General features: G+C 39.5%; 2 protein-coding genes across 2 annotated transcripts; both read left to right on the forward strand.

Moving 5' to 3' along the window:
* The first annotated feature begins 7,370 nt into the window (after nucleotides 1-7,370).
* On the forward strand, nucleotides 7,371-9,071 carry Ppib (peptidylprolyl isomerase B (cyclophilin B)). The gene is made up of 4 exons (XM_011156890.3): nucleotides 7,371-7,564; nucleotides 7,859-8,066; nucleotides 8,297-8,481; nucleotides 8,560-9,071. The coding sequence occupies exons 1-4, from the start codon at nucleotides 7,412-7,414 to the stop codon at nucleotides 8,692-8,694; spliced, it is 681 nt and encodes a 226-aa protein (XP_011155192.1). The 5' UTR covers nucleotides 7,371-7,411; the 3' UTR covers nucleotides 8,695-9,071.
* A 685-nt stretch (nucleotides 9,072-9,756) lies between these two features.
* Nucleotides 9,757-12,402, forward strand: GatB (glutamyl-tRNA(Gln) amidotransferase subunit B, mitochondrial). Its single transcript, XM_011156892.3, has 10 exons — nucleotides 9,757-10,013; nucleotides 10,159-10,306; nucleotides 10,375-10,488; nucleotides 10,570-10,739; nucleotides 10,838-10,986; nucleotides 11,059-11,294; nucleotides 11,372-11,560; nucleotides 11,636-11,772; nucleotides 11,850-11,973; nucleotides 12,105-12,402. The coding sequence occupies exons 1-10, from the start codon at nucleotides 9,874-9,876 to the stop codon at nucleotides 12,324-12,326; spliced, it is 1,629 nt and encodes a 542-aa protein (XP_011155194.1). The 5' UTR covers nucleotides 9,757-9,873; the 3' UTR covers nucleotides 12,327-12,402.
* The last annotated feature ends 31 nt before the right edge of the window (nucleotides 12,403-12,433 follow it).

The following is a 12,433-nucleotide window of genomic DNA, read 5'->3' on the forward strand; positions in this document are numbered from 1 at the left end:
CATGTAGTCCAAAATGTAGGGTTTTGAAAGGGCTTTAATTTGGTACCTGTCCGAAGCCTGTATCTCTAACCGTTTAGGAGATATCGAAGGTTAAAGTTTTCTAACCTTTCTCCGTCGATATCCAGCCTTCATCCGTCGATATCTCCGCTTCTATTGGGAGTAGAGGGTCGTCATTGTAGTCCAAAATGTAGGGTTTTGAAAGGGCTTTAATTTGGTACCTGTCCGAAGCCTGTATCTCTAACCGTTTAGGAGATATCGAAGGTTAAATTTTTCTAACCTTTCTCCGTCGATATCCAGCCTTCATTCGTCGATATCTCCGCTTCTATTGGGAGTAGAGGGTCGTCCATGTAGTCCAAAATGTAGGGTTTTGAAAGGGCTTTAATTTGGTACCTGTCCGAAGCCTGTATCTCTAACCGTTTAGGAGATATCGAAGGTTAAAGTTTTCTAACCTTTCTCCGTCGATATCCAGCCTTCATCCGTCGATATCTCCGCTTCTATTGGGAGTAGAGGGTCGTCATTGTAGTCCAAAATGTAGGGTTTTGAAAGGGCTTTAATTTGGTACCTGTCCGAAGCCTGTATCTCTAACCGTTTAGGAGATATCGAAGGTTAAAGTTTTCTAACCTTTCTCCGTCGATATCCAGCCTTCATTTGTCGATATCTCCGCTTCTATTGGGAGTAGAGGGTCGTACATGTAGTCCAAAATGTAGGGTTTTGAAAGGGCTTTAATTTGGTACCTGTCCGAAGCCTGTATCTCTAACCGTTTAGGAGATATCGAAGGTTAAAGTTTTCCAACCTTTCTCCGTCGATATCCAGCCTTCATCCGTCGATATCTCCGCTTCTATTGGGAGTAGAGGGTCGTCATTGTAGTCCAAAATGTAGGGTTTTGAAAGGGCTTTAATTTGGTACCTGTCCGAAGCCTGTATCTCTAACCGTTTAGGAGATATCGAAGGTTAAAGTTTTCTAACCTTTCTCCGTCGATATCCAGCCTTCATTCGTCGATATCTCCGCTTCTATTGGGAGTAGAGGGTCGTCCATGTAGTCCAAAATGTAGGGTTTTGAAAGGGCTTTAATTTAGTACCTGTCCGAAGCCTGCATCTCTAACCGTTTAGGAGATATCGAAGGTTAAAGTTTTCTAACCTTTCTCCGTCGATATCCAGCCTTCATCCGTCGATATCTCCGCTTCTATTGGGAGTAGAGGGTCGTCATTGTAGTCCAAAATGTAGGGTTTTGAAAGGGCTTTAATTTGGTACCTGTCCGAAGCCTGTATCTCTAACCGTTTAGGAGATATCGAAGGTTAAAGTTTTCTAACCTTTCTCCGTCGATATCCAGCCTTCATTCGTCGATATCTCCGCTTCTATTGGGAGTAGAGGGTCGTCCATGTAGTCCAAAATGTAGGGTTTTGAAAGGGCTTTAATTTGGTACCTGTCCGAAGCCTGTATCTCTAACCGTTTAGGAGATATCGAAGGTTCAAGTTTTCTAACCTTTCTCCGTCGATATCCAGCCTTCATCCGTCGATATCTCCGCTTCTATTGGGAGTAGAGGGTCGTCATTGTAGTCCAAAATGTAGGGTTTGGAAAGGGCTTTAATTTGGTACCTGTCCGAAGCCTGTATCTCTAACCGTTTAGGAGATATCGAAGGTTAAAGTTTTCCAACCTTTCTCCGTCGATATCTCCGCTTCTACTGGGAGTAGAGAGTCGTCCATGTAGTCCAAAATGTAGGGTTTTGAAAGGGCTTTAATTTGGTACCTGTCCGAAGCCTGTATCTCTAACCGTTTAGGAGATATCGAAGGTTAAAATTTTCCAACCTTTCTCCGTCGATATCCAGCCTTCAACCGTCGATATCTCGGCTTCTATTGGGAGTAGAGGGTCGTACATGTAGTCCAAAATGTAGGGTTTTGAAAGGGCTTTAATTTGGTACCTGTCCGAAGCCTGTATCTCTAACCGTTTAGGAGATATCGAAGGTTAAAGTTTTCCAACCTTTCTCCGTCGATATCTCCGCTTCTACTGGGAGTAGAGAGTCGTCCATGTAGTCCAAAATGTAGGGTTTTGAAAGGGCTTTAATTTGGTACCTGTCCGAAGCCTGTATCTCTAACCGTTTAGGAGATATCGAAGGTTAAAGTTTTCCAACCTTTCTCCGTCGATATCCAGCCTTCATCCGTCGATATCTCGGCTTCTATTGGGAGTAGAGAGTCGTCCATGTAGTCCAAAATGTAGGGTTTTGAAAGGGCTTTAATTTGGTACCTGTCCGAAGCCTGTATCTCTAACCGTTTAGGAGATATCGAAGGTTAAAGTTTTCTAACCTTTCTCCGTCGATATCCAGCCTTCATTCGTCGATATCTCCGCTTCTATTGGGAGTAGAGGGTCGTCCATGTAGTCCAAAATGTAGAGTTTTGAAAGGGCTTTAATTTGGTACCTGTCCGAAGCCTGTATCTCTAACCGTTTAGGAGATATCGAAGGTTAAAGTTTTCCAACCTTTCTCCGTCGATATCTCCGCTTCTACTGGGAGTAGAGAGTCGTCCATGTAGTCCAAAATGTAGGGTTTTGAAAGGGCTTTAATTTGGTACCTGTCCGAAGCCTGTATCTCTAACCGTTTAGGAGATATCGAAGGTTAAAGTTTCCTAACCTTTCTCCGTCGATATCCAGCCTTCATTCGTCGATATCTCCGCTTCTATTGGGAGTAGAGGGTCGTCCATGTAGTCCAAAATGTAGGGTTTTGAAAGGGCTTTAATTTGGTACCTGTCCGAAGCCTGTATCTCTAACCGTTTAGGAGATATCGAAGGTTAAAGTTTTCCAACCTTTCTCCGTCGATATCCAGCCTTCATCCGTCGATATCTCCGCTTCTATTGGGAGTAGAGGGTCGTCATTGTAGTCCAAAATGTAGGGTTTTGAAAGGGCTTTAATTTGGTACCTGTCCGAAGCCTGTATCTCTAACCGTTTAGGAGATATCGAAGGTTAAAGTTTTCTAACCTTTCTCCGTCGATATCCAGCCTTCATTCGTCGATATCTCCGCTTCTATTGGGAGTAGAGGGTCGTCCATGTAGTCCAAAATGTAGGGTTTTGAAAGGGCTTTAATTTGGTACCTGTCCGAAGCCTGTATCTCTAACCGTTTAGGAGATATCGAAGGTTAAAGTTTTCTAACCTTTCTCCGTCGATATCCAGCCTTCATTCGTCGATATCTCCGCTTCTATTGGGAGTAGAGGGTCGTCCATGTAGTCCAAAGTGTAGGGTTTTGAAAGGGCTTTAATTTGGTACCTGTCCGAAGCCTGTATCTCTAACCGTTTAGGAGATAGCGAAGGTTAAAGTTTTCTAACCTTTCTCCGTCGATATCTCCGCTTCTACTGGGAGTAGAGAGTCGTCCATGTAGTCCAAAATGTAGGGTTTTGAAAGGGCTTTAATTTGGTACCTGTCCGAAGCCTGTATCTCTAACCGTTTAGGAGATATCGAAGGTTAAAGTTTTCCAACCTTTCTCCGTCGATATCTCCGCTTCTACTGGGAGTAGAGAGTCGTCCATGTAGTGCAAAATGTAGGGTTTTGAAAGGGCTTTAATTTGGTACCTGTCCGAAGCCTGTATCTCTAACCGTTTAGGAGATATTCGAGTTCCACGTCCATGGACCGTTATCCGTCTCTGTCTGGATCAATATCTTTTGTATACAACAACGCAATAAATAGATAGACAGACAGAGATTGACGAAAGTAATTGCAAATTCATAAAGTGATGATTACTAGTCGGATGATGACGGATTGTGAATGCCGAGTGCGAAATTCCGATTTCTTATTCCCGGAAAATTCGTCAAACGTACGCTCTCGTTATCGGAGACCTCCCGCGTAATAAATGATTCCACATACCTGGAAACGTGACGTATCGTTGCCGGCGTTCTGCTTCTCGACTGCTGAAGTCCTTCGGATTTCACTCGCTCACGCTTCTAATGCTGATACTCGCGATTCGACCGTGCAGTTAATGAATGAGATGCCGACGCGTTGCCGATTGAGTATCTCGAGGACCGACGAGATATATTTCTTTTAATTACACGAGACGGAAGTGACGAGAGCGTCGCGCACGGCTGCTGCTGATGGAATGAGGTCGAGAATGCATGAGGTGCGCGAGTATTATAATACGAAGGGCAAAAAGTGTCGTCGCTCGCGAGCCGATCAACACAATCGGCGCGATGTAAACATTGCGGGCCTTGGCGGCGGTTGAAGCAAGAGAGACTTGCCTTTGAGCGTCTCTTGTTTTCTCGAAGGTTTCGGAACGACGAGGGGAATGCGAGGAGGCTTTTCAACTGTACTCGACATTGATGCACTCTATTTATTGATTACTGAAAATAAAGAAAATTACTCTGTCGAAGCATCGGACATTTGTTAGCTTTATGTTAATTAAAGAGGAATGTATACGATTAGAAAATGTGTTAGCAACTAATTGTACAGAGTGTAAGTTGTTATGACGCCGTTTTCAGAGAATAATTAAAGGTCATGGTAGCGTTAAAGAATGGAATTTCATCCTATGTGAATTTAGTCGCGCTCTTATTAAATATTAGTCCTGTATAAAATGTCGTATTTAAAAGTATTGTTTCGCATTCACGAGATTTTGTCGTAAATTCCGCTCTCAGATTGGATCGCGGGTGAATACTTTTTAATGCGACGGGGAATAGAACGTGAAAATCTTGTATGCATCTGAATCCGAAAACGATTAGGAGAAGAAGTGAATATTTTTCAATACGAAAGTTCGCATTTAAAAATTATCGATTGCGATTGAATACAAGGCATATTTGAAACGAATTGAATCCTTGTTAATGCGAAGCATTCATTACTGCCATCTCGCATTTAGCGCGGTGAAATTTAATGAGAACTAATACTTTTTATTTTCCCTTTCTTCGGACCAGAAAGCAGAATTCAGACGTATTCAAAATATCAATATTTTTTAATATGTTTCAGTTCGACATTTTATACAGGGAGATTATCCGCTGCGGACAATAACTCTTCTACTTTTCATTTAATATTCAATGATGATAAATAACATTTAATTGCATTCGTTTGGCTTTTTTTATTTCGAAAATAAGAAAATATATACCGGGGTGAGATTTTACCCATGACAACATTAACGTGATTTTCTTTGATGCTTTTTTAAAAGTTCAAATATTTCGTCGACTCGCGGGATATTTATAATCGGAGTCTCGTCACGTTAATTACGTGAATAACACGTGCTCCTCCGAGCGGATCGAATGCTCACCGACGGCCACTGTCAGTGCCACGAGCGAATGTCCGGAGCGGACGGGATGCTGAATTAAAAAACAAGACGAAGTGAACGGGACGCGGACAACGATACATCATGCGTCTCCATACATGTCAAATTATTTATTATAGAAGAGACTTTGATACGGCAATATATATTCGAAGATTTAACATTTAATACGTACTTTTATTTTTTCTGCTCCTCCCCGCATCTCCCCCGCTCTTTTTAGACCACCGGCATAGTCTGGCATAGAGATGGCAACTGTCATTGCAGCACGGACATAAACCGCCTGAAAGTGGATGTAGCATGGACTTCCACCATATGCAGATTTTACCACCGAGACCTGAAAGTGGATGTACTATCGTAGTTCCCCTCTCAAAATGGATGCAGATGGCGTCCTTTCCCAGTGCGGAAAGTCGGTGTCGCAGAAAATGTCGTATTGGCCGCTCTCAGGTTACTCTCTGGATGTACTATCGTAGTTTCCCTCTCAAAATGGATGCAGATGGCGTCCTTCCCCAGTGCGGAAAGTCGGTGTCGCAGAAAATGTCGTGTTGGCCGCTCTCAGGCTAATAATATTACATTTGTCGTACGACAATCTTTTCGAATACGTTGATTGGTTACAAATAGAATATTTCTAGGATTGCTTCGCGTACGCCAATCAATGTATCCAAAAAGCTTGTCGTACAACACATGTAATATTAGGCTCAGGTTTCTCTCTGCTGTTATGTAACTCTCGCTCGTCTCGCTGTTCGTCGATCAATGCGAGTAATCGAGTTTATTTGTACTTGTATCCATTTCAGATGAATATTCATACGAGAGGAAATATCAGACTTTTTATATTAATATTTATAGCAATTTATATTTCGATGGATTCGGAGGAGGCAAATATTCGAAAACACGCGGTTTAATTGTTGCGGTGTTATGCTGCGAGTCTCTTGAAAAATGAATCAGAATGAAATATTGCAGTAAATAAAAAGAAGATGATAAGATAGATAGCACGTTACAACGTGCTTTGCGTTCTCTCATGTTCAGCTTGCTCCTCTTTTCGAGCAAATGTCTAATACAATGCGCACATAATACGAGTTAATTGTAAATTGTCGTAAAACACAGGAGGGAGATTAAGGATAAAATTTGTGTTTACTTGGAAAACGTCGAGTTATTGGACGTTTCAATGATGAATCAATGGAGATATTTCTGCAACTCTAATAGCCCATTTATGTTCAAGTTGAGCTTCAATGAACTGTTACTGTGGCTTTAATGACTGATACTTAATCTTGATTGATAAAAGAATAAAACATGCTTACAAATAAGCTCGCTGGAAGCGACAGGAGTGGGAGAGGAATAACAGGCGGATTGTAAAAAGTTTGATCTTGAATGCCATTTACTTCTCGTGAGAGAAATGCATTATGATAAAAGGAGAATATTTTCTTTTGGCGAGATGGCATTTAAGTGTATCGTATATGTAACCTATTTGCGGGTACATGCAGTTTGTAACACCTGTGAACTTTTGCACGAGTCGGGTTTCGCAATACCTGATGTCACTTTGTGCTTGTCAGTGATGTAACTTAGATTATTGTCACCTAGGTACTAATTGTTAACAGAAGAAGATTATTAGAAAGACAAATCTCTCGCAAAACTGCTTTAAATTATTCAATTATTGTTTCCAAGAATGTCAGACTGCAAAAATAAAGCGAACACAGTGAGTTCGTATGCTTGAATCTTGAGCGTTGAATGGCACCGTTCGGCACGGGAATTAGTCATGGAAATTAGTCCTTTAAAACAAATCTCGTTTGATTGAAGAGGCATTGAAATATCACGTGACATTTTCTAAGGCTACAAGAGTCAAGAGATGAGAATGACGAAGAGATGAAAAGTAATGAAGGGATCAAGAGAGGTGTCTAGAGGGTGTTTTCTCCCCCCTGTCGCTTTAAGCCCCTTGCACAATGCCAGGCACAGGCAGTAAGAATAAAATAGACCAATCACAATAGATTATTCTTGTAATAGTCGATTGTGATTGGTCTATTTTTATTCTTATTGCTTGTTGCCTGGCATTGTGCAAGGGGCCTTATCGTTTCTATACCCTTTTTGCTGTACACCACTGTTGAGGAACAGGCCAATCGGGCACTCCCACATTTCTAAGTGCACGCATGCGCTCTCGGTTTGCACCCGGTAGCGGTCAACTATGACAAACCGCGGCTCGACCAGCAGTCGAGGGGTCTTTGTTTGTGCGGTTCGAATCGCGTTTGACACGATGAAACTGCTGCTGTTCTTGGGCCTGGTGGTTGCGGCCTCTTGCTCCAGCAATGTCGCAAACGGACCAAAAGTCACGGACAAGGTACAAAGAGCCTAGTCCTCGATATAAACGCAGTGCGGTTTTTGAAACGAAAGCGTCGCGTTAAGCAAGTGAATAAATTTCGAGGAAGATGCTGGTCCATGAATACGTGGCATATCTTATCGCCACCGCTGCCTTATCGTTCGCGATTGCTACGAGATATTTCTGTCTTGCGCGCAGATGGAAAAATCCCATGAGTCTGCATTTATGATCCGGAATTAAACGACGGCTTTGTTCCGAAATGCGCGCTTGCCGAATATGTCGGACTGAAATTTTTCAGATTAATTAAATTTATAGGTATGGTTCGATATAAGAATTGGTGATAAGGACATCGGCCGAGTTGAAATCGGTCTTTTCGGTAAAACCGTTCCGAAAACAGTGCAAAACTTCGTGGAGCTTGCCAAGAAGCCAAAGGGTGAAGGGTACAAGGGCAGTGTGTTCCACAGAGTGATCAAGGATTTCATGATCCAAGGAGGAGACTTCACAAAGGGAGATGGAACTGGAGGTTTTGCACAGACAAATTTCCATTTCATTTACACCTTGTTGTACTTGAAATATATTTATATTTTCATATTTATGTTTATCATATTTATAACTGTATTATATCTGTATTATGTTTTTATATTTCTTCATTTATGCATTGTTATTTCTTATTGAATACATATCTTAAATATATGATTAATACTATTTATTGCTTTTACTAACTTTATTGATTTAATTATTTATTATTACCAGGTCGTAGCATCTATGGGGATCGCTTTGCAGATGAGAATTTCAAGCTGAAGCATTATGGTGCTGGTTGGTTGTCAATGGCCAATGCTGGCAAGGATACCAATGGATCTCAATTCTTCGTTACAGTTAAGCAAACTCCATGGTTGGATGGTAGACACGTTGTTTTTGGCAAAGTCATCAAAGGAATGGTACATAATAATACATTTGCTGTAATATAATAAAAGTATGGTGTTTTTATTCATTTGTATATTTATTTCTTATTACAGGACATAATCCGCCAGATTGAGCAGACAAGCACAGATTCACGAGATAGACCACAGAAGGATGTTGTCATCGCCGACTGTGGTACTGAAACTGTAGCAGAGCCATTTAGCGTATCTAAGGACGATGCTATTGAGTGAACATAACGATTTATCGACAATCTCGTTATTCCGTATGATCCGTTTGTCTCATGCGAAATGATCCTTTTATGTTGCACGACTCCAACTTCTTTAAAAAAGAATCAATGGCAGCAACTATATATATATATTAACAGCTATGAATAGAAAATTGTAAGGTGTCAGTGAGTCGAATAATTTGACTATGAAGCTTTTACATCACTACTATAGCAATATATGAAACAAAAATGTTTCACAGGGTCATGAAGCATTAGAGCGGCAATTGTGGAGACGATTGTTTCTATTCCAGTTACAATTACCTATATTTACATTGCACAAAAAATTTTGTACGTCTGTAAACGAATTTTTTACATTCACAAATATAAGTTGTTTAAAAAATATTATGTCGTTATTCTTTTGCCCTCATTTTAATAAAATATAATTGCATAGTCCATTTTATATTTGTAAATTTAATCAAACACAATTTTAGAGCAAAATATTTTAATCTTTATATATTTTTATAGAGAACAACTCTGAGAATAGAATGAACATAAAATTTCTTCAACATTAAATTTTTTTAATTTAAACAGAAACTACAAATTTCTTTGAATATAAAGTTTTTTAATTTATAATTTTCCTTTTCGACAATGTTGAATACATTCGAATATTTTATCGTTTATTTTTATATAAATTTTGATATAATAACAGAAAGAAATCGAAACTGTGCCGGAATAACATACTCTGTAAATATGTTTTCTAATTTTCTCAAAAAGAAAAAAAACATTTTCGGATCTATTGGTCCAAAATATATTTCCAAGTTCCTCTGCTACGAGCCTCCACTATTTTTACTGCATCGTCGTAATACGACTCAACAAACACACTCAGTCAAACATCTTTGTTATAATCGAGTAGTATATATTAATGAACAGCAAGTCAGGCGTATCTTTATTTCCATATAACTCACGACGATCAGTTTATTCATTTATTTATTTTATTTAATTGACTGATTTATGTAGACATATTTATTTATTTTTTAAATGTACGACAGTTTAAAATTAGTTTAACATTAAATCATCCGATTACCATTATTTTTGTCGAAGGTTCGACTCGTTGAATTTTGTCTGCGTTAAAACCTAATGACATCATTCCGACTTGTGTGCATGGTCAGCTGTGATTGCGTCCTCTGCTATATTTTCCCTTTAAATGTTAAAGGGAAGATTTAAAATCATGTTGTCAAGGAGAGAGATACGTTATATTCTCGCGCACAAGTGGATTAAAAAACAAAGTAGCAGTCTCTCACAGCGATTTCTCTCATCTAAAGTTCAGGAAGATGCAAGAACGCGGTGAGCAATAAGGTTATGATAAATGAGGTTATGATAAATGTTTATATACTTGTGAATATAAACAAATTCATCGGCGTTTCAGAAATACGTGATACGTTAATATCAAGCTGTTTTAATCAAATTAATTAATTTTTTTGATATTCAGAGAGCAATGGAAATCCTGCGTGGGCTTGGAGATTCACGCTCAGATTGCGACCAAGTCGAAATTATTTTCCAACGCATCCACTAACTTTGTCAGTCCGCTTAATTCCTGCATCACGTTTTTCGACTGTGCCACACCAGGGACTCTGCCAGTAAGTTATTCATAAATAATCCATCCGTTGTGACGACTATCACTATTGTAGATATGTTTATGTCACAGGTATTGAACAGAAAATGCGTGGAGTCAGCAGTACTGACAGCCTTGGCATTGTCCTGTCGACTGAACGAGCTATCCTTGTTTGAGAGGAAACACTACTTTTATGCAGATTTGCCTGTGAATAATAAGGATATCACAAGATAGCCTCTTTGCATCGTTTTGCATTTTTATCTTCATTCAGTTGTAATTTTTGTTCAGGCAGGATTCCAAATTACTCAACAAGCGCAGCCAATAGCGGTCGGTGGTGCGATTAAATTCTATGTGTCCGGCCCGAGAGTGCAAAAGGCATACTCAAAGTCCTCTAAAATCAAACAGATTCAATTGGAGCAAGACAGTGGCAAAAGTTTGCACAACGAAAGTACAGGAAGGTACTTTTAATTTATTGACATCATCAGCTCTTCTTGACTGTCTCAACTAGATAAAATCTAATTATTTCAATCAGTTATTTCATCTAATATCTTTGCAGGAGCTTAATCGATCTGAATCGCGCCGGAATACCTCTGATGGAATTCGTATTTGAGCCAGACCTAGTCGATGGCGAAGAAGCAGCCGCGCTTGTAAAGGAGCTTGCTTTTACTCTGCAGCTATTGGGCGTTTGTAGCGGCAAGATGGAAGGTGAAAAATGATTTACTTGCAATTATCACTCGTCGCTCTTACAAGCTGTGGTCTACAATTTTTCCACTGCAGAAGGAGCATTTCGCGTGGACGCTAACGTCTCTGTGAGCAATCGGGACGGAGATTTGGGTGTTCGCACAGAAATCAAGAACATCAGCAGCGTGCGCGCTGTAGCGGCGGCTGTCAAGTACGAAATAAATAGGCATATTTCGATTCTCGAAGCCGGCGGTGAAATGTCTAACGAGACATGCACGTGGGACGCGGTTAAGAAGAGAACTGTTCCTATGCGCGAAAAGGAAGAGAAAGAAGTAACAGAGTATCTCGATTCAATGTAGTGTTTGATTGTTTCATCGTTGAATCTGTCACAAGTGAGCTTGCTTTGCAGGATTATCGATTTATGCCCGAGACGAATTTGCCGTCTTTGCGCATACACGTCAGAGAAGATTTGCCGAATAAAAACAATCTGGTTGATGCTGTATTATTGAGACAACAGTTACCTGAATTGCCGGAACAGATACGTCTGCGATTAAAGAACGTATTCAAGATAGCGCCTGAAACAATCGTAGCTTTGATGGTAAAATTAAATACCAAATGAATGATCAAACGGGTAAAAGAACGGGAATACTTCTAACACATAGTATTATTTTAGAGTGACTTCGAGTTATTGCGATTATTTAATAGAATTATACAGAAAGATGAGAGGCGCGAACCGCAGCTAGCCGCAAAGTTTCTCGTCAACTTCTTATTGACCTTCCTTTATAAGCATAAGTTGACGATTGAATTTTGGTAAGGTTCTTCTCCTTTTGTTTAAGCTAAATAACATCTCTCGACTGTGAAATTATGCTCACTTAACAAATTTTCAGCGCACCACACGACGACTTCATTGGCCAGGTAATTGACTTATTACAAGACAAGTCAATTAATTTACTAATAGCAATGAAAGTTTTGGATGTCTTAATAACCGAGCCAAACAAACTTCCAAGAGAGGTAAAATTTTCCGTTTTCCTTTTTTGTTAAAAATATGTACAGCGTTTAGACTCGAATTTTAATTTAGTTATGTTTAATTATTATACATAACTTTATTCTGTATGATGTATTCTGTATTGTGTATTATGTAGATCGTTGAAGAACACAATTGGTTTTTAATATCAGACGAACAACTGTTAGAGCAAATGTGTCTGGAAGTTATTGAGAAAAATCCAAAAATTGTAGCATTATATAAAAAGGGTAAGACGAAAGTATTTAAGGCGTTAATAGGAGAAATAGCGAGAAATACAAAGCAGTGTGCAGATATGGCTGCTGTTGCCAAAATTATGGAGAGGTTATTGAAATCGGAATGAAACTACAGAATTAGTTTCATAATTCAAGATGTTGTAAATAACAATATTCTTCAATAAACAAAATATTCGAGATATATATATATGTATAAGAGTAATTTTATTATGAT

The sequence above is a fragment of the Harpegnathos saltator genome, unplaced genomic scaffold, assembly GCF_003227715.2.
Source record: "Harpegnathos saltator strain DR-91 unplaced genomic scaffold, Hsal_v8.6 scaffold213, whole genome shotgun sequence".
Taxonomy (NCBI): Eukaryota; Metazoa; Arthropoda; class Insecta; order Hymenoptera; family Formicidae; genus Harpegnathos; species Harpegnathos saltator.